We start from the raw sequence: 22,722 nt of genomic DNA on the forward strand, positions 1-22,722 counted from the left end.
AGTCTAGGTTGAAATTGATAGATAAAAAATAGGTTGAGGACCCAAAATAAATTAAAGAATGTATTTAAAAAAACTCATTAATTGTTGTTTTAGAAAGAAAAAAAGAAATTGTTGTGCTTCTCAATTTAAAACATTCAAATTTGTATCTCTAATAAGATTTGAATGAAGATGTCCATGTGGTAGGTTGAACATGACATATACAAATGCAAAAGAAAGTTGGAGGAAACATTTATTTTCCCCAATGTTGTTTCATGAATAGATAATGTAACCAGAAAGAAGAAAACACAGACAAATGACATTAAAAATGCAAAGACAAGAAAACCAGACAAAGATTGCTGCATTAAAGGATTCAAAGTGCAAACTCTCTGCATTTATGTTGCCCAAACCAAATATAGGACGGTTTCAATTGGAACATATCTGAAACTTGCTGCCTCTAAAAAACACAACAAATTAAGGCCAGTGAAATAACATCTCGACGAAAACATATATTTTACATTTCAACTAACAATAAATAAACCATTAGACTGATTTCCATATGCATTAATTACGAAGATAACAAAAGTATTCCAATCATTAGTTTGTTTGACATTCAACAGCCTGCACCCGTGCTACCTGTTGCTACTGAACAGGGTCAAAAGCTCCATTATTTTAAGCCCTCCGGGAAGCATGGTGAGTAATTATCTCCCAATTAGGGTTCAGAGGGCCAACTGTCAACAGAAAAATCATCAATACCATATATGTTTTGATACCACAAGGAAATAGCATACTTATAACTGATTTCATCGTCAAGGTTAGGGATAATGACCGAAGATTGAAATGTTGCAGTTAGGATAGCGGTTACAAGCAAAGACAGTTATGAAGAGTGGCAGTTAGTAATAGAATAGTATAAACAAAAGAGTAGTGGTTATATTTTAGCTAAGCTGAAAGTGGTTCAATATTATGTTATCTCTTCTTAGAGTTTCTATCACTCTCTCATCTCGAGATTTTATCTCAACCCTAGAGTTTCCATGAAATTAAGTCTATTTTTCATCTAAATCTATTTGTTCCATACACATTAGTTCAAAAATAAATGAAATGGTGACTCATGTTGTTGATATGTTGTGCTAACCTCATCCCTAGAGAAAAATCAGTCTATAAAAACAGGTTAAAAATAAATCTGTCTCAAAAAGACCCTAGTCTTAATCAAATAAATCATGGCAGTGGGATGATCTGCTAGCTACTCCTGAGAAAAAAAATCTTGATAAAAAAAAAGTTCAAAATAAATCCACAATATATATAGGTATATACACACATATACACATATATATATATATATATACATACATACATATTGAGTAACTAGGGTGTTCGGACCAGCTTTTCAAGCACCTCAATTAAGATCTGGAATAGGCTAGCACAACAACCCACCACTATCACTTTTCACTTTAATCAAAGTGCTTTCATTTTCATAGAGAATCGAACACGCAGAAATAAAATGTTACTATTGCTATATGCTTAATGTACAGAATAGTAGCTAAAATATATCTGAATACTTATGTTTCATAATACTTAATATTCATTAAGTCATTTTTTTCAACACTTAGAACAAATCAACATTCAGTACTTACATCTTCAATTGTAGCAAACAAGTCCTTAAGTATAATCCAGATTAGTGTCTACCTGCTGCTGCCTATTCAGATCCAGTGAGCAAGATAAAAAGCTCTTCATCTGTGATTGCTCCCATTTCCATTGCCCTTTCCAAAGCGGAAAAGCCCCCACCATCTTTGATAGATGAATGTGCACCCCTATATATTATGCATAGTAATCGATCATTACAAACATCATCAAATCTTGCTATCAAGAAACTATCTAGCATAATAACCTAAGCAACAAACTGACAGGTTCTCACATTTTTTTAGCTAAGATGAATGAAAACAGAAAAAGTAGTAAATTTGTCAGGACAATTAATATACAAGACCTCTTTTCATCTTTCCTCTTAGAGCTGGGTGGGTTAAGACTTGCTTTTCACCCGTTAGGTAATAACAAAAGCTAAACATGTTAACATGTTAACCCACTTGGATAGCTCGAGTGGAAAAGAGTCTTACCTTGTTGAAATTGAGTTGATGGGTCAGGCCCAAATTTAATAGGCCCAACTAACTAAAGTGTCAAAGGCTTAAGTTTGTTAAGTTTGTTAAGTTAGTTAGGACAAGTTGTTTATATATATATATATGAGTAATTCACACAAGAGTGTAAGAGATTTTAGAGGTGTGAGGGATATATATAAAGAACGAGGTGTAACTGAAACGTTTAAAATTGTGATAGTGGAATCGAGTTCATAACAGAGCTCGACGGAGACGTAGACCATCTTTTTTGGGTCGAACTCCGATATCAAATCTTGTGTTGTTTTATTGGTTTCTTGCTGTTATATTTCTAAGTTCTTTGATTGATTAGGAGGGAAATTCCCTACAGTGGTATCAGAGCTCGGTTTGGGCAAGATTAGAATCAATCTTGAAGAATCTTGAAGAATCTTGGAAAGGTCTTTAATGCTGGCTAGTGATACGGATAAGGAAGATTCCGGCTCAGGCGCAGAAAGAGACAAAGTGGACAAGGTTCAATATTATACAAGAAAGAGATCAACACAGAAAACAGCACCTTGGGAATTCCAGTGGCAGTCCATCTCAAGCATGAAGACTGACATTGACAAGTTCGATGGCAATGGAGATTTTCGCATTTGGCAGCGGAAAATCAGGGCTCTCTTGGCACAGCAGCATCTTCTGCGAACTCTAGAAGAACCAGTCTCGTGGCCAATGGAGATGAATAAAGATCAAAAGATCGAGATGACGGAGACAGCGATTGGTACAATCATTTTCCATCTCTCAGATTCTGTAATTCGGTTGATAGACAATGAGAAGACTCCGGCATCGATGTGGAGGCGCCTAGACGAGCTGTTCCAATCCAAATCTTTGATTAACAAGATTTACTTGAAGGAAAGGCTGTTCAGTTACAAGATGATGCAAGAAAAGACTCTTACTCAAAATCTTGATGAGTTCTTGAAACTCAATATCGAGTTGGCAAACTCAGGCGAGAACGAAGCAATGAGCAATGAAAACCAGGCAATAATCATCCTCAACTCTCTTCCCGAATCCTACAAAGAAGTCCGTAATGCGATCAAATATGGACGAACAAGTATCACTCTTGAAGAGGTGATTTCGGCATTGAAGTCGAGAGAGTTGGAATTAAGAACAGAAAAGAAAGCGAGTTCGAATGGTGAGAATTACATGGCCAAAGGGAAAAACTTCTTCAAAGGGCAACCTCGCACCAATAACAAATCGAAAGACAAGAAAAGCAAAACATCACAATCAGAATCTACGGAAACAAGAAAATGCTATCATTGTGGAAAGGTTGGTCATCTTCGAAACCATTGCTATAGCTGGCTAAAAGATAACAAGAAAAAGCAAGTGGAGACTAAAGAATCAGCGAATTATGGTGATGGCTATGATAGTGGAGAGGTCTTAATGGCGTCAATGGAAGATACTAGGAGGGACTGGGTTCTTGATTCCGGTTGTACTTTCCACATGACGTACAGAAAAGATTGGATCTCTAATTTCCAGAAACTGAATGGTTGCAAGGTGCTGATGGGAAATAGCAATGCATGTCAAGTAGAAGGTATTGGAGATGTCAGCATAAAAATGTTCGATGGTGTTGTAAGGGTTCTGAAACAAGTCAGGTTCGTGCCTCAGCTGTCACGAAACCTCGTCTCTCTCGGGATTCTTGATGACTTGGGATACACAAATCAGATAGTGTCGGGGAAGATGAAGATAATGAAGGAAAACAGGTTAATGATGCAAGGTATCAAGCAAGAAGGTTTGTATCAGCTGATTGGTGAAACTGTGTCGAGACAGTCTGCACTTATAGTTTCAGATGAAGACAGGAAGGCCACGATATGGCATCGGAGGCTCGGTCACATCAGTGAGAAGGGTTTGCAGATTCTCAGCGACAAGAATATATTAGGCTCAGATAGAGTCAAGGGTCTAAACTTTTGCGAGCATTGCGTGTTAGGCAAGCAGCATCGGCAGAAATTTAAGACCGGGGTTCATAAGTCCAAGGGCGTGTTGGAGTATGTCCATTCAGACTTATGGGGTCCTGAGAAAACATCGACGCATGGAGGTAACTCGTATTTCTTGTCAATCGTAGATGATTATTCTCGTAAAGTATGGGTTTATCTATTGAAACACAAAAGTGATGCTTTTGAGAAGTTCAAAACATGGCAGACTTTGGTTGAGAATCTGACAGGTAGAAAATTAAAGATCCTAAGAACAGATAATGGGTTAGAGTTTTGCAACGAAATGTTTGATAGTCATTGTCGTGAGCTAGGGGTTCAAAGACATAGAACAGTTCGATCCACACCCCAGCAAAACGGCGTTGCTGAGCGAATGAATCGGACTTTGTTAGATAAGTCTCGATGCATGCTTTTCGGGGCAGGTTTGTCTAAGTCTTTCTGGGGAGAAGCTGTAATGACAGCAGCATATTTGGTGAATCGATGTCCGTCGACAGCAATTGAGTTCAAAACTCCTGAAGAAATGTGGACAGGTAAACCTCCAGATTTGTCTCATCTTAGACCATTTGGATGTACAGCCTTCGCTCATCAAAAAGAAGGCAAATTAGAGCCAAGAAGTGTGAAGTGTGTGTTTCTTGGGTATCCTCAAGGAGTGAAAGGTTATAGGCTGTGGTTAAAACAGTCTGGTGGTTTTAAAACCATAAACAGCAGGGACGTAGTATTCAATGAAGAGGAGTTTGTGTGTCTCTCTCAGAATCAATCTAATCAAGGTGACTTGGGTAAAAGCGAGCAGGGGACTGGTCAAGTGGAGATTAATGCAGGGGATCATGGTCAGGTGGAGCCATTGATTTCAGATCAAAACACTGAAATGGTTGCTGATAATCAGGAGGAATTTACTGGTACAGATGTTGAACCTGTTGTGACACAAGACGAGGAAATTACAGCTCAATCGGAAGCTAGTTATCAACTCGCAAGGGACAGGGAAAGGAGGCAACCAAAACCCATCCAGAGGTATGGGTTCTCAGCTTATACCGATATGTTGGCATATGCGTTTATGACAGCAGTTGAGTTAGACAAAATTGAGCCGGAAAATTTCAAAGAGGCTTTAAGTTCTAGTGATAGATCCAAGTGGATGGAAGCTATGAAGGAAGAAATGAATTCACTTTATAAGAATTCAACTTGGGAGATTGTTCCAAGGCCTGTCAAACAATCTGTAATCAAGTGCAGGTGGATCTATAAGATCAAGGAAGGTATTTCGATTCAGGAGGGGGTCAAGTACAAAGCAAGATTAGTTGCTAAAGGGTTCTCTCAAAAGGAAGGAGTGGACTATAATGAGATCTTCTCACCAGTTGTTAAGTACAAAACAATTCGGATAATGCTCTCGCTGGTAACTCAGTTCGATCTTGAGTTAGAACAGATGGATGTCAAGACTGCGTTTCTTCATGGAAATTTAGAGGAAACCATCTACATGGAGCAGCCAGAAGGGTTCAAAGTTCAGCAAGAGAAGAACATGGTGTGTTTGCTTAGGAAGTCGTTGTATGGACTCAAACAATCACCAAGGCAGTAGTATTTACGGTTTGATGCGTTTATTACTCAACAAGGCTTTATGAGGAGTAGCTATGATACTTGTTTATACTTTAGAGGGAAGAATATACTTGAAGCTGATTATCTTCTGCTATATGTAGATGATATGCTACTAATCAGCAAAGAAGCTTCAAGTGTGAAGAAGTTGAAAATTGTTCTAAGTTCCGAGTTCGATATGAAAGACTTAGGCAAAGCTGCTAAGATTCTTGGGATAAGGATTAAGAGAGACAGGAAGAATGGTGTAATGACTCTCGGCCAGCAAGGGTATCTCGAGAAGGTGATTGACAAGTTCGAAATTCGAGGAGCCAAGCCAGCAAAGTTGCCGATCACGAATCAGTATCTGATGTCGTCTGTAAACTCGGCAAAAACCAGGTCAGATCAGACTTACATGGAAAAGATTCCGTATTCAAGTGCAGTTGGGTCTGTGATGTACTCAATGGTCTGTACCAGGCCAGACTTGGCACATGCGATTAGTGTCTTGAGCAGGTTTATGGCAAGTCCAGGCCGTGAACATTGGCTCGCAATGAAGTGGTTACTAAGATACATAGCCTCGACTACTAATGTGGGGATATGTTACAAGAAAAGAAGTGGAGCAGATGTTAGTGTAATTGGTTACGTGGACTCAGACTATGCAGGAGATAAAGACTCAAGGAAATCAACTTCGGCTTTCTATTTTTTGGTGAACGGTAACTGTATCAGTTGGAAGAGCCAGTTGCAATCAGTAGTGGCCTTATCAACAACAGAAGCCGAATATATCGCAGCAACTGAAGCTGTAAAGGAAGCAATGTGGATTCAGGGTCTGCTGCAAGAACTAAAGGTGTTCGAAGGACCTGCGACGGTGTTCACAGATAGCCAAAGTGCACTACACTTGTGCAAGAATCCCGTGTTCCATGACAGAACAAAACACGTGGATATCAAGCACCATTTCATTCGAGAGAAGATAGCACAAGGGGTGGTTTCAATCAACAAGGTTGGAACAGAAGATAACCCGGCTGATGTTGGAACCAAGGTACTACCTCTAAGTAAATTCAGGCATTGTTTGGATTTGCTTAGAGTTCAAGAGATTTAGTGCAATGAAGGCTTCGAGCAATGAAGTGATGAACATATTCGATTTCACTAGAACAAGAGAAGGACCCTTCAACTCAAGGTGGAGATTGTTGAAATTGAGTTGATGGGTCAGGCCCAAATTTAATAGGCCCAACTAACTAAAGTGTCAAAGGCTTAAGTTTGTTAAGTTTGTTAAGTTAGTTAGGACAAGTTGTTTATATATATATATATGAGTAATTCACACAAGAGTGTAAGAGATTTTAGAGGTGTGAGGGATATATATAAAGAACGAGGTGTAACTGAAACGTTTAAAATTGTGATAGTGGAATCGAGTTCATAACAGAGCTCGACGGAGACGTAGACCATCTTTTTTGGGTCGAACTCCGATATCAAATCTTGTGTTGTTTTATTGGTTTCTTGCTGTTATATTTCTAAGTTCTTTGATTGATTAGGAGGGAAATTCCCTACATACCTAAGAGACCAGGTCTCAGTTTCGATTTCACTAAGAACACTCCAATTTAAGTGAGGGTCGTACTAGCCCTCCCCTGGGGAAAAACCCCGGTTACAAAAAAAAAATTAAAAATATTATGCTTTTTCCCCTTTACCTTCTAAGTAGGAACTTTGCCAACATGTTGTCTCTTCTGCCAATACAATGGTGTAAAGGAGTTCTCCCATGATAGTCACAACTGTTCATGTGGGCACCAAATTGCAGTAATAGCTCCACCATCATCTTATTTCCACATCTACATGCCAGATGTAGTAATGAGCAACCTTGAAGGCAACTTTCAGATAAACTATCAGTCTTCGTTTTTTTGCATAATCCTGGATCATACTCTCTCATTTTTAAAGAAGATGATGAGCTTTTATCTTCTTCAGTATTCCCAAAATGGAGTAAATTGGCATCGATAATATCATCATATCCTATGTTAACGACAGTTTGCTCCGATTTAACAATAAGACGATATACTTCTCGCAAGTCATTTCTCTTTACTGCTTCCCATATGCTGGTAGCTTCAGAAATTATAGATACAGCTGCATCTTTTTTAATAAGCTGTTTATCTACATACTGCATTTAAACATATTTTTTAGGCATCAGAAATATGGTCAGCATAACAAAAATTGAACTCTGCAACAGGTATGATATTAATGTTGCAGCCTTGCTTAAACAGGTTAAAAGCAAAGCAAATCCAAGAAAAAAGAAGAAGAAAAGAGCCAATGTCAACAACACTAATGTGATCTCATTGCAGGTCAATAAAGTCTGAATCCAGAATGTTGTTAATATGAATAAGACTAAGCTTCAGTATAATAGATAAGATGGGCAAGTCAGAAGATTAACACAGAAATAAAAATTCAAACCCTTGAACCGAAGTGATTGGAAGAATAAAAGAGCAAAAAGATAATGAAGACATCTGATTCTCCAAAAACACTTACGAATCAATCCATTTCTAACTGTAAAATTTTGTAGGGAAGATGATTCTCTTCATATAATGGAACTTAAAACCATTACACGGGGAAGACTCATTTAGCTTAGTGCTAGAGCGCAAAAACTCATGTCCCTAACGCCATTGGTTCGAGTTTTCATACCCGGACCATTTTCAACAAAAAAACTATTACAAGGGGACTATAATTTATAGGCAATCTTTGAAAAAACTAAACAAATGCTAAAAACAACTAATTGGATAAACATACATGAACTTTTGTTGGGAAGACAAACAACTCCTACCCACTTGGAGTAAATGGATCTTGGAAAGCATAAGCCTAGGTTGATATTCTCCATCCCCCCCCCCCCCCCCCCCCCCCCCCCCTCTAGGTGGTAAAAATTCTAACGTCAACAAGGAGGCCCGAAAGATCTTAATTCAACACAAAATTAGTGCCTTTGAGGATAATCGCAGAACAGAGGGTTGATGTTGAGACTATCACAGAGTGGTTCCGTGGAGAGTTTGCATAGTAGCGTAAGGTGAATTGACAGTCGCCTCTGGAGTTTCTCTTAGTGGGGACACTGAGTGTATGCAGAGATATCATACAAATGTTTGATAAGTTGGCCCATTCTAAAAAGTGACCTCTAAAATTTTGGGTGGGTCAGTTTGAGATGCCCTACCTCCAAGTGAGATGGCTCAATCGAAATATGGCCCAAAGGGTCCTTTGTAGGCTTGTTTTCTTCTGCATTTAAGCTTTTCATTTGGGAGACAAGAACAGAAATGGAAAAAGGAAACTTAGATTAAATGGACAATTTGAGCTCTCCACTAATTACTCAACAACGAATGGTGGAGGCAGAGGAAGAAACTTGAGACCTAATGCTCTAATACCATGTAGAAATTTGTAGGGAAGATAATTTTCATCATATAATTGGATTATACAACTATTAGGAAGGGACTACAATTTACAAACAATCCGAGAAGAAACTAAATAAATGATAAAACCACTACCTAGATATGTAGATATGCTTAAATGAGTTTTTGGGAAGACAAACAACTCACAACCTCTTTAAGTAAATGGCTCTTCGAAAGCCAAAAGGTGGCTTTGGAAAGGTATATCAATAGGTCTAGGTTGATTTTTCCACACCAACAAAAATGAATCACATATAAATGATATCCTAAAATGAAAAAAAATGAAATCATTTTTTTTTTCAATCTGCTAATAAATCAAATTCTAATCAGAAAACATTCTTCCAGGGAACATCTTAGAAAGACAATAAAACAGTTAATCTCAAAGTAATACTTAACAGAACTATTATATCAAAATTATTTTTTATTGCGAAGTTTTAAATTTAAAATCTGAATCAAGCGGCTATAAGCTAAGGATAACAGATCATATGTCGGGTTATAGATTAGACATTTAGACTTTATGCAAAATCTTAAGGACTGTAATTTAATTTAGATTAGATAAGAATATGACAATTAGTCCTATAAGACATACAGGACGTAAAAAAGCTTTGTCTACCAAGTGCATTAAATCACCAAAGTTTCTTGAAATAACATGTAATCATGCAGGAGATAGTGGCATTAATGCACATTACTATAGAAGACCTACCTTGGCATGAATGAATTTCTCTTTTTGTTGGATGGTATTTTTTGGAGATGGTTTTCTGATTGATGAAGAAGTATTTTCTTCCTCCTCTCCCCTATACAAGATTAGTTCAATCAGCTGGAGTTTAGAATAAATTATTTCTTAAGTAATCAATAAAAAGCATACAAGTTATGTAGAATTTGCCAATATCTGAGACAAAGTTTATCACGAATGGTAGAGGAGTTTTGGAGGCATATATTTTCTTTGTATTCTCAAATTGAATAGTTGTACATAGTGGCATTACAATTTATATACAACTCTGCTTCTACATAAATGGAAAGAAATTACAATAGAATAAAATAAAATAGTCTCCTTTAATTATTCTGATTGGCATCAAATCTGAAGCTTATTGATTTGAAACCGCATTTTTCCTTGTTAAATTATTTGCGGACTTTTGTGCAATATTTCTACAAGTTTTAACTAATGTATTCAGTTAAGAAGTTTTCCTAGGCAAGATTAACTTGCTACACAAATCATTCAAGCAATACAATCTATTTAAACTGGATTTCGCTTGAAAAAATAATCCCATGAAACTGGATTTGTGATATAAACAGCTATGGATATGAGATTTGCAAAGAACCATATCAACCATTAATGGGGAAAAGTAGAAAAAATCGTACCCATGATTCTGAAACAGCAATTCCTCCCATACAGAATTACAATAAGAATTGCCCAACGCCTGAAACAGATCCAAGAGTGTAGGTTCCCAAACCTTGACATCTAATGTTATAGACCTCACCTGTTGTTAGTTAGGAAGATTCGGTCAGCTTTATTTTCAAACACTTTGTATATGATAAAACAATTTTTTTTTTCCTTGAAGACCTTACTGCAGTTGAATGATAAAATGGAGCATACAATGTACCATCAGCTTTCTATTAGAATACATATGTCAGAAAGGCTAGCAACTGCACCTTTGAGATATGAACACCAAGATTTCGGTGAGCACCAGAGCATTCAATACATATTAAAACCCCAAGATTAAGAGACGCCCATTCAGGATCAGAGGTGTCACATTCTGCACAAACATCATTTCCAGAAATTCCTCTGAGAATCTTCGAAACACATTCCACCTGGTTGCCTTTCTTGTCATTGGGTGCTCTTTCATGGATCCCAAGTTGTAGCATATCGGCGGAAACATCAGAAGCTGTGATAGTATTCTCATTAACTGTTTCCCTGGGATTCATCTGAAGAGGATACAACTGAGTTTTGTCAATAAATACTGAAAGGTCCTCTTGACTATCCTCAGAATATACAGATAAGAGACTGCCGAGAGTGTTTCCTGAGGGAGAGTCCTATTTTATTAAAAAGTGCACAACTGCAAGGAATATTATTTTTTGCTGACAGGGGAAACAATACCCAAATGTTCACTAAACATTTTTCTCAATCTTAAACATGGAAATACAAGGATAATGTATCATCACTATTACAAAGCTTGAGGCCAGAAAATATTAAATATGCAAGATGTTAATACAGGCAACCAACAAGGCCATATTGTTTTTAGACTTATTGATGTAATTTAATTCACTAATTTAGAGTTAAGGGAATTTTTTCCTTTCCCTCTTTTAGAAGTTGAAAATATCTTAAACACAAGAAATGCACTGAACTTTCAAATATAGCAACCAACAAGCAGCATTTTTTGAGACTTATATTGATGTAATTTATTTCATCAAGTTAGGCTAAACTACAATTTTCCCTTCCCCCCTTCTAGAAGCTGAGAATAGCTTAAAGTACAGAAAATGTACTACTCCATGCACAAAAAATGTATCTCAGACAGAAAACACTGTACTCTAGTCTTGACACCCGAAAGTACGAATAACTGAAGATGTTTTGGAGTATGTTTTTCCACCATCTATACAGAAAATGAAAAAAGTATACCTCTAGGAGAGCATTATATTCCAATAATGGACGTAGGTTCTCATCCATAAGCTCTTAACTCTCATACAAAAATCGATCCATTACATAACCAAGGAAAGAAGATTCCAAATTTTCAACCGATAACTATCTAGGTACAGATTACAAATCACTACATCAAAAATATTATTAAAGATAACTGATCTGCCGCCTTCTCGTGTCCCCTATGCATGCACTATCTATTAGCCTTCACAGTAACTCTTCACAGACCTACATGGTCAGATTCATTACAAACTGTCCTCCAAAAGGGAGGCACTCTGAACACACCACAGCGTCATAAATAACACCACAGCCTCATAAATAGATTTTCCATAGCTATTTCAAACACATATCTTCCTTAGCAAAATTAAAGGCAATCCCAGTGAAAAAATTATCAATTCAACTCAATATACGATCTTCAAGTTGTGGGATTTCTACACTATGGCCCAACGACCTAATAATAGCAGAAGGAACATCATTCTAGGAAATCTTGTTCAACTTAATAATCTCCAAACAATACTTCAAGCAAGATGGTAACAATATCCCATGTGACTAATCCTAATTCCATTGCATTTTCAAGTTCTTCATAATTACTAGCTAAATTGACTGGGACGAGAATTTTTCGATCTTATTGGCATTTAAACTTATTTCATCCTTTTTGTCTCTGTATTTTGTTTTAGTCCCTTCCCCCACACCCACACCCACACCCCCATCCCTTTGTAATTTTGAACGCAAATAGCGTTCTTTTAATGACATTTGATCTTTTCAAAAAAAAAATCCAGCTAAATTGACTGAAATGTTCATAAAAGATTAAAGTCTAATTGGAAGCCATGTTACAATACCCATAACACTACCAAGAAAATGCCACAAGGAAAATATGAACTCCAAAACCATGACCTCTGTCACTTGCTAATAAAACCAACTACAAATTTTATGTAGTAAAGCTTTAACACGAGGTTGCTTTTTTGGAAGGCCAATAAGACGCTTATAGAAGATTTTATAGAATAGACTGTTCTGATCAAAGAATGGAAAATAAAAGTGAATCTGAAAGCGTGATGAGAGAATCAAAACACAGCACTACCGTTCTCCCCATGATACTCACTCCCAAAAATTTCAAAACAATATCAGCACACCTCCCACCAATTTTTTCAAAGACATTATTTATGTTCTGCAACTAGTAGGTTGTATTCCTAGTCCAACTTGCTCCTTCCTAATGAAGCCAGTAGGAGATATCACATTTTGAATCAAGTCTTCTATATATGAGCTGACAACATCCATAAACTATTGTCAAATGGTTTTAGCAGCCAGCAACATGTGAGAGAGTTATGTATATTGTTGTTTCTTCTAAAGGATATATTCATTAGAAAATGGAAAAGATAAGATTAAAGTTATTAAGGAACCACAATGCTCAGGCTCCACCTGCTGCAGATGAGAGTTCAACAATGACGCAATGACACCTGTAATTTTATTCATCCAATCAATCCTATCAGCTTCATTTTCTGCCTGCACAAACCAAAGAGTATATAAGAAGACAATTGCTTCTCCAACTGAGGTAATCCAACATAATGTGTTTACTATAGTCTCTCCAAACATGGATGTTTACTTGCAAGGTGTATGTTTTGGATGGGGAAATTATTCTGAAGCAAAGGCGTAGATCTGCATCTTCTGCATCAATTTTGATGGTTGCAGTTTGAAGATCCACAGTATGAAGTCCTGATTTTTCTTCACTAAATGATGATGTTCTTTGATGTCGGTGCCGAAATCGTCCAAATACACGATTATTATGTTCCACTGAACTCACAGAATTGTGTGATGGTGGACCCTACAAAAAAGTTTAAACCATTCCAAAAAATTAAAGCGAAGGACAAATGAGGATATTCATATCAAATTCCAATAAAGGAACTGGATATTCTTTTCTTTACTAAACATATTTCAGAAACTGGATATTCATTGAAATAAACTAACAATGTCAACTAAACAATCTTTGCAAACAATTTTGTTCCCAATCAATGCATTCGATTAAAATTTCTTCTTTTGATTTCTAGGTAAGTCTTGACAACGGTAGGGGCTTCCATTGGAAATGGTGTTGTATCAGGATGTGTATTTCACTGGGATCTGCCAAAACTTTTTGGGATACAATTCAAATGTATTTGATATAAGAGCATCTGCTTGGATACACCAGAAATCACGCCACCTTCAAACGCCTCCCACTGAAAATATAGCCGTCCAATTACCCTCAAATTTGGACAGTTTGTAGATCTCTTACAAAAAATATTTGAGCCCTAACCAAGCCCAAATGCACCCTACCGGAAGAGCACTGACGCCTTTTTTAGGAGTATCCCACTTTATCATCCGGTTGATTTTTGTGCATCCATAGATTTAATGGTTTAGTAGCCTTCAGTTGAATGCTTACCAGATATTTCCTAGCACAAATCTTGGACATATCCACTACATCACAAATTGGACAATGTATTTACAAAAATAAGCATATGTACCGTGTGCATGTGATAGAATAAGGTCCCGTGACCATCAAGAACAAAAAACCGCCTTTTCCAATCTGCCCTCAAACTGGAAGAACGTTTCAATAGGTAACCTTGTTTGATTGTCTGGACCTATTGAAAATAACAGTCAGCTCCTGCTCTATCCAAGAAAAAGGCATGATGGAAATTCAAAGAGAAGTTCCCTCTATTGCAGAACAAATAAAATTCAACTGTTATTTTGGTCTGGATAATTAAACTCCAGGATAAAGGCACTTATAACCCTGGACAGACAAAATATAGGATAGATTACCTCTCCTTTAGCTGTGGACTGTATAATTGCGTCTATATTCTTGTAGGAAGTCATGCCAATCCCATTATGACCAACTATATTCGTTGGAATTTTTACATCACTCAAAGCATGTAATTGGTCAAGTTCTGCTTGTGTTCTGAAATCCTGAATTCTTCTTGCAAGGTTGTCTTGTTCAATATTGGCAAGTTCTTTTGATTGTTGAGCATATGTCAATACCTATGAACAGATGTGAGGAAATTATTACATATATGTTTTATAATTCTCGAGTCAAAATGATAAAAAAAGAAATGGAAAAGTAGGAGAAACTAAGAGATTGACGGAATCAGATTAGAACAAATCTGCAAGATAGAGCAATCTTGTCCTAGTTCTGCAGTGTTTTCCAGTAGGCCCGAGGCAAGTTCAATGATATTCTACTTGGAGTTAATTTATAATATACATAAATCATCATCTGGTATAACATTAGCTACAGAAAACAAGTGATCAAGCTGAGCCATGTTTTAAGGTTAAAGGGAAGCTTCTGTAAGGTTGATAACCACATCAGGCGATAAAGGAACAGATTATTACTGATAAGCTTTGCGTAAATAAATATCTTAAAGTAACTTCGAATAAATAAATATCATCTAGAGCTATGGAGATATATTTTATTCTTGATATTCGATATGAATGAAAGCAAAATGTCATACCTGATGAATGAAGGGCTCCAACTGTCTTAACAATTCATACCCCTGTAACAGGAATACAACTGACTTTACTAGGAAAAAACACCATGTTCAATTGCAAAGAAACATTGCATGAACTATAAAACTCACCAACTTGAAATATCTAAGGTGAGCATCCATAATAGCACTAAAAGATTCCAAAAACTCGTACTTCTTTTTTGTTTCAATATTCATGAGAGCATTAACCTAATGTCCTTGAAGGGACCCCATGAAGATGATTAGAACCCAAAGGTTGAAAAGGTAAGAAACGATCAATGAACAATATATCTCAGGACATACTAGATTGAAACGACTCCGGTCAAAGGCTGATTTTGAGTTCACAAGATCCTGTCGATAAAATAAGATAGAAGATTAACACAATAAATCCAATTACCCACCATTAAAGAGTTCCTTTGACTGCATCTGCAATAGCTAAGTGATTTTCGTGTTTGACTCCACACCTAGTTAAATCATAAATGACTAATTCGTCTTACATGAACAGTGATTCAAAGGAACAAGATTAATAGTTCTTTCTTTATCAATCTTGAGATGTAAGATTATTCTACCACCAAAAACAGTCTTGATGCAGTCTAAAAGTCCCAGAACCTATATAGCAAATTCCAAAAAAGTTAGCAGCATCAAATCCTAGCAGATAATATATGATTTCATGCTGCATCAATACAAAAATCATACATATATATATATATATATATATATATATATATATAATATGATTGAAGTATCAATTGGCACATACGACAAGATTGTATTGCTACATTTAAGTCAACAGGGCTTGTCTTTGTACTTTCTTAGTGAGTACTAGGGTTTGTAATGTTAAATCTTTGTTATTTGAGCTTGGTTTGCATTTGATGTTCTCCACATGTGACACATCATTTAACGTGTGGCTTTCTCATTTTGGCTTTTCCCATATATACTTTAACAAGCAGCAATTAGTCCCTTTCCCAAAAATAATATTTGGTATTCCCCAATAACCCAACAAGCCAAAGATTGATGGAAACCTAGAAGAAAAGGCATAGTACAAAAAGCTAACAAATAAGTATATTTAATTTCACCAGAGAAAATGTGTGTGCTCTTTAAATATGTCAAATAGATCAATCATGTTTCAGATCTTCTGAATATCTTGTTCTTTGTCGTGAATTGACATGAAGTCTTTTTTTAAGATGTAATCTCACCAATCCTCAGCATATTTTAGGTTCTGTAACTCCATATGGAACAATGAACAAATGAAATCTACTGTAATGTGAGTCTAAGTAAAAGTAACAATAATTTAATGTATTGCTCTATCATCATAAACAGAACTGAGAAATTTATATGACGATATATGTACAACAAGTGTGATATTCCCTCAGTGTCCAACTATATGACCAGTATGAAAGATGATTTTGGTTCCATTTATTTGATCTCTATAGGTTGAAGACCACAAACAAAAATTTCTTTAAATGAAGACTTTGCAAGAAAAAATGCACATCAAGTAGGTGGTCCACAAATCTTTCTCACACTTCACTTATTCAACATCAAGAACAAAGTGGATGACCATATTCATGAATCCCATTGGAATTTGTGCAAATTATAAAGAAGTCGGGTAAACTGAAAAGAAGTGAGCATGATGCTAACAAGGAAGTCAATGTTTAGTTGAAGAATCACCAATAGTTGCAGGATAACAGACAAAAGTTTTAGAGAGTTTTACCACCCACCTCTTCTTGCTCGGCAACAACATCATCACGTGAGCTCTTTTTCAAAGAGGAACACTTCTCTCGAGCCTAATTAAATATATTGTTCCATTAATATTAATTATTTGGAATATGACGGAGTGGAAAATAAGAAATTTGACATAAAGAAGAAAGCACAAGCACACTTATATATTTTCAAACTTGATGTCATCACATAAAAGTACAAGTAGGTTAATGTTAAGAGAACTTACAAACTAGCTTGACGCCTTACAAGCCTTACTAATTTTATACTCAATGTTTATTTTGAGAAAAAATGTCTCATGTTATGTTCCCATTTCCATAAGAATGGACACTAAGCAATGGGAAAGAAGGCAATTAATTAGACCTGTTTTTTCGGAGTTTTACTTATAGGTTTATCAGTCAGTTCAGTTCGATCCCTTAGTAGGAATAACTAATAAGTGCAAGGTAGAATATGTAGCATCCCCCTTCTCTCACATAAGGGCGGTAGGCAAAGTTTCCAGCTTATTTAAGTTCATTTGATTAAGTATTGCAGCATTTCTCTCAATGAAATATAAGCATACTTCCAAGCAGAATCAAGGCATTCACTCTAAAGAGACAAATGGATAATAAAGATTTAAAAAAAATTGTATTTGCGTGCACATGTTGTCATCGCATAAAAATCATTTTATTAATTAAGAAGAATTTACAACAACGCATAATCTTCAGTTAATGAGAAAACTCCATTCCATTCTAATGATCCAAAATCTACTTCAAATCCAATATAGCACACCTATGGACACATAAGAAATGTAATGAATTGAACTTATGTTTTCTCTAGTCCCATTTCGTTGGACACTCATAATTTTTTATTTATATTACTATTTTCTATCATATCAACAAATTTTTCATTACATTGGTCTTTCTAGTAAATTTACTGCTACCCTTTAAGATTCATTATTTCAATTAATAAACTGGCATTGTGGCATAACCTTTTTTTAACTATTTCCCTACAACTCTAGGCAAAAATATTATAGCTAAACAAAAGATGAGATGCTTAATACGTGTTTATAAGTCTGACATTTTTTTTTATCAATACTTAATATTCCCTCATGCAAGATATTTAGCACTACTAAAATTTAGTACTTGACCTTCTGCATCATCAAAAGAACCCTAAGAATTCCATACATACTAATAACTAAAGTGTATATTGTTATTATGTATATACTCGGTCACTTTGGTAGATTAGATCAAGGTTAGCTATAACAAGTATTCAAACACTGATATTTATCTAGATTGTGAAGAAAAAGCTTAACACAATGACAATATCACAGATTCACCAAGCTAAGATTGAAAAGATCAGATTCACATTCATGTTTGAATCTCAAGAGACCTGATCATAAGTATGCATTGCTTTGTCAAATCGTCGCCGAGAATCCTGCACATCAACAAACAAAACCATAAACACCATCAAAATCAATCAGTATTGAATACAGCCCTTTTTTATATCACAATATTGTATTGACAAACAATAGGAAATATACTACTGTCCAGAATTAACAATAACATTTCCATGGTTATACGATTATGAAATCTCAATCCTCATTTGTTTCATGCCTCAGACTAAACACTCACTGAAATAGATGTTAGTCATCTTTTATTTACAGAAAACAATAAAAGTACATTGGAGCAAAGTTAAAAAGTAGAGACTGACATTAGTCAGAATATATAAACCACTGAACAATAAGATCACAAGGAGAGATGGAAGAAATGTACAGTTCCTACCTAAAAAGGTTATTTCACATCTTGATGAGGATTGCTTGGAAACCTTATCCACGTGTTTGGTATGAAGGGAGTAAAAAAATCAAACATAGAGAGGTTCAATCTTTATCTTAAATGATCCTCATTTACGCAATTCCGAAGCAGGTGATTCCCATGAGAATCAATTAAGAATAAATAATATTGACTTATGTGAGAGAAATAGTAAAAACACGTGCTTCATTCCAAATAGGCAAATTATGTGGACAGCTTAGTATGTAATCAGCCCTTTCAAATACATAAATAAATGGGTATTCCAATTGACTTATAATGTTTTTGGTGAATCAACTCCTTTCCAAGAGAATGATACATTAATAATACTGTAATATGGAGAAAATTTATTTCTGCATTGCTATTTAGAACATCAAATGGTAATAGTTGGACTGGTTAAATCAAGGTGATTAAGTTGGAATACTTTTACATCATTTTTTAAGGGAAAGGTAATCATTATTGGTAATATCATATTACCAATGTTATGGAATACTATCTCTTCAAAAGAGAATACATTTACGTCCTATCAGCATATGAATATAAAGACATTGCAAAAGGTCATGGAATAACAACACTGTTAAAAGAAAGTAATATGGTACCAGGAGAGCAATGGGTTAGTACCTTGGCATCTTGCATATCAATGGATAAAAAGTGATTGAGTCGGTCAATCAATACATGTTCTACCTGCAAAAATTAACTTGTAACCCTCAAACTGAAGAAAGTATATCTTTTAAGGAAATCATAAGCCTAGACAAAGGACATGGATCTGCCCACTCAAAAGAATAGCTATATGATCAAGCATTTTGTATTTAACATTAGCACATTGACCATTTTATCTGTTTTACAGATTAATTGACAGCAAGGATTTCTATGAGTTTCTACCAAAAAAACATTGGATCCTAAGATCCCAAACCACTTATTCTGGTTTTGGGTCAACAAAGAATCAGTAAACAATGAAAAAACAGTGTCTAAGAAGTAGTAGTACCTGTTAAAAAAAATAAAATCATTATTTGTTTACCATGATTTGGCCTTAGTATAGGACTGGTATTTATGTGTACTGTTTATGTGTAACATTAGGAGAAGAGTAGAAAGTTGCAAATAAATTATATGAACTTGAAGCATCAATTAATATGTAACTGCCACATACACAAACCTGGTATAAGAGGACATGTCATTGTAAAAGGAATAGAAACTTCACATGATTAGGCTTTAAAGCAGCAAGTGTAAAATTTTGATAAATTAATAGTGTGCACATACTTGAGAGCGAAGGAACTCCTTGTATGTAGAAAGTTCACGAATTGCAGAAACGAACTTGGACATTACTGGACCTGGGAACATATGAGAAGATATAAAGCTGCTACTTACAACTTCCAATATGCAAATGCTACATTTAAAGATCTAAATAGAAGCATTTGAAACAGACAAGTCTGTTCTCTTTTTATTTTTCTCTTTCACTTTTGATTGATAAAGCTATCTTACTAATAAAAGTCCAAGGTCCTAATTTAAAATGTGAGCATCAACAACACACTACCAAACCCAAAATTTACATCTAAAACTCAAACAACAAGACCACTCAACGATGATCACAGATTTACAATATGAATTGGAAAGGAAACTCTCCCGAAAAAGATGAAGAAAAGGAAAAATAGCAAGAAATTGCAACTGGAGTAGAAATATTCATAAGAAATTGCAAAAGAAGTACTTGGTAGTTCTTAAGTCCGAAAATTATATGGATTTCTTTTATATTAGGCAAAAAGATTTTATTATCGAGAAACAAATAATCAAGTTTTTCCTATCAAGATGCAAATGATGAATCTACAACATAGACAAAAGGAGACAAGGAGAAAGCAGCTAGATTGAACATGATGTGAGGATCTTGATAAACAATAAAACAAATGCTTTCTGTGGAAATATTCAAACTAGGTCATATAGATAACCCCTAAAGTTTATGAATTAGTTAGGGTTTTCTATGTGATTATCCTTGGATTATTTTGATATATCTTATCCCTAAATAAAGGGATCTTGTCATTATATACACGGGTCTCTACCTTTGAGTAATATCAACCAATCTTTTTTTTCTCTCTAAAATCCATCATTTTACATTCTAAAAGTAAAAATAACCTAAATGATTTGCATCAACCCTCTCTGCAAAGTCCAGCATTGTGTCTATCATTTGAGAATATCCTCATGGAGCCAATGGAAGTTAAAACATTTTGGCAGTAGTTTTTAGAGTTTATTCCTTCTCTGTGATTCATGTTTCATCAACATCAATACTAGAACACTTACAAAAGTGAACAGCCATGTCAGTACATTCCAGCAACATTATTTTCCCCAAGATAGTCAATTTACGAGGAAACTCACCTCCTATTGAAACACTAATAGGGTCATCTTGGCCACCACCAAATGCTTCTACGGAATCTGCAAACATGGTATCTCCAATACATGATTGTCCCAAAGAATCCCTGGAGAATGAACTCAGTTAACAAAATGAATTTGCACCTTTTTAGATAATATTGCAAACCAATGGTGTTTCAAATTCCACCTCTAAATAACAAAATGAAGAGGATGCAGCTAAAAGAATCATTAACTAAAGGACAGATATATCCTATCCACTCATATCAGAAAACTTTGGCTTGTGCCAACAACAACATTGTAGGAACAAACATGTGCTTGCTAGGTACACCTATAGGCTCGAGATTAGTAGTACTTGTGCTTAAGTTATTACACTCAATTTAATGTAGGTATCGTTTGCAATCACATTCACATCTCAGTGCAATAGAAAACATGTGTATGACACAGGAGATTTAGAATGGTGAAACAAGACATCTTTTGACACATCAATAGCATTCAGTTGAATGAACTGTTTTTTTTAAAAGGTCAAATTTCATAGAAAGAAAGAGCACAATGGTTATAAATGGATTCAGTTGGATGAACTGTTATTGTTATTTTCACTACATTTAGTAGTGAAGCACAGGACAACATACTAAAGATATATACACCCTTCATATTAGATATTTACTCTGATACAGAACTCAACCAACAAACTATAGTGGGTTCAGGAGATTGCCATCATCATCTGATCACAGGAAAGAACTAATGACAGACTATTCATGAAAATCTGGAAGCAGAGATATGATAAAAACCCAAAGTCCACTCTGGATGAGAAACCAAGTTTCTCAAGTATTAACTTTTGTTCTGAAAGATTCAGTATTTCAGATTTCAAAACTGGTCTTCACATAATGACATTTCAACAGATGAGAATACAAAAAAAAATCTACTGGTGATATATATGTGAAGTTTGGCAGTGCATCAAGCCACATAAAGTAGCAAAAGTAAATGATTACAGAACCAATATGAGGTTTGATATGAATGTTCAAACTCATTTAACAACTGAAAGTGCAATTGAACATAGAACAGACATAACATATTGCAATGTTTATCACATTCAGTTACATGCAAATTAATGCCAAGGAAATTTCTGGAGAGTATCAAGGTATGCAACCAAACAATGATCTAAAGAGAAAATGGATGAGAGCTCACATAAACTTCTTACACCCTTTATATAATTGTAGACAACGTTCTTTCAGGTCCTCTGTTGATTGTTCTGAAGCATGTATCTGTTTCAGAGACAAACAAATTATCACTTTTATACAAATGAAGCTCCCGTTAAATCAATCAACAATAAAGAAAAAGAATTGAAGACGAAATTACTTATAACCTGTTTCTGAAACATAGGAGAATCAACGAGGTTGATAAAGGCTCCCATTGCTAAACTCAACAACTCAAGCTTCTTCTTTCTTCTTCCTTTAGCTCGGAAAGCTGATACTTAGCATCAAAGGAATTGTATCTATGAACTATAAATCCTTCCGCGCTTTCCTTATTCTCTCTTCTTCGCTCGATTCGATTCAGTTAACGATTATTGAAGAGAATCCCGTTTCAGATCGAGACCTGGTCGCGGCTTAGTCGCGATTAAATGTTGTAGAGATCCTTAAACCTTTTATTGGTATTATTTTTAGGGCTTGATCTTTTTAGATAACTAAACGGAACTATGGTAATCTTTTTATACATAAACCGTAATTTGAGTGTTATGAATGGTGTCGGAAATCTCCTATTA

At 35.4% G+C, this 22,722-nt stretch overlaps 1 protein-coding gene across 2 annotated transcripts; it reads right to left on the reverse strand.

Moving 5' to 3' along the window:
• Positions 1 to 311: 311 nt before the first annotated feature.
• Positions 312 to 22,536, reverse strand: LOC124945413 (ADP-ribosylation factor GTPase-activating protein AGD2-like). 2 transcript variants are annotated; one of them, XR_007099983.1, is made up of 20 exons: positions 22,327 to 22,536; positions 22,149 to 22,225; positions 20,970 to 21,070; positions 19,866 to 19,936; positions 19,230 to 19,292; positions 18,193 to 18,237; positions 16,827 to 16,892; positions 15,412 to 15,459; positions 15,223 to 15,318; positions 15,097 to 15,138; positions 14,414 to 14,629; positions 14,119 to 14,235; positions 13,227 to 13,445; positions 13,043 to 13,126; positions 10,645 to 10,917; positions 10,354 to 10,472; positions 9,698 to 9,788; positions 7,273 to 7,733; positions 1,608 to 1,784; positions 312 to 707 (listed from the first exon to the last, which is right to left on the reverse strand). XR_007099983.1 is itself a non-coding variant. In XM_047485842.1 (20 exons), exons 1-19 carry the CDS (start codon positions 22,372 to 22,374, stop codon positions 1,670 to 1,672), a joined length of 2,352 nt encoding a protein of 783 aa, XP_047341798.1. In that variant the 5' UTR covers positions 22,375 to 22,536; the 3' UTR covers positions 312 to 707; positions 1,660 to 1,669. The 2 variants fall into 2 exon arrangements, 1 of the variants encoding a protein (XP_047341798.1); XM_047485842.1 differs by having other exon boundaries at positions 1,660 to 1,784.
• Positions 22,537 to 22,722: the final 186 nt, after the last annotated feature.

Source organism: Impatiens glandulifera, chromosome 7 (genome assembly GCF_907164915.1).
Source record: "Impatiens glandulifera chromosome 7, dImpGla2.1, whole genome shotgun sequence".
Classification (NCBI taxonomy): Eukaryota; Viridiplantae; Streptophyta; class Magnoliopsida; order Ericales; family Balsaminaceae; genus Impatiens; species Impatiens glandulifera.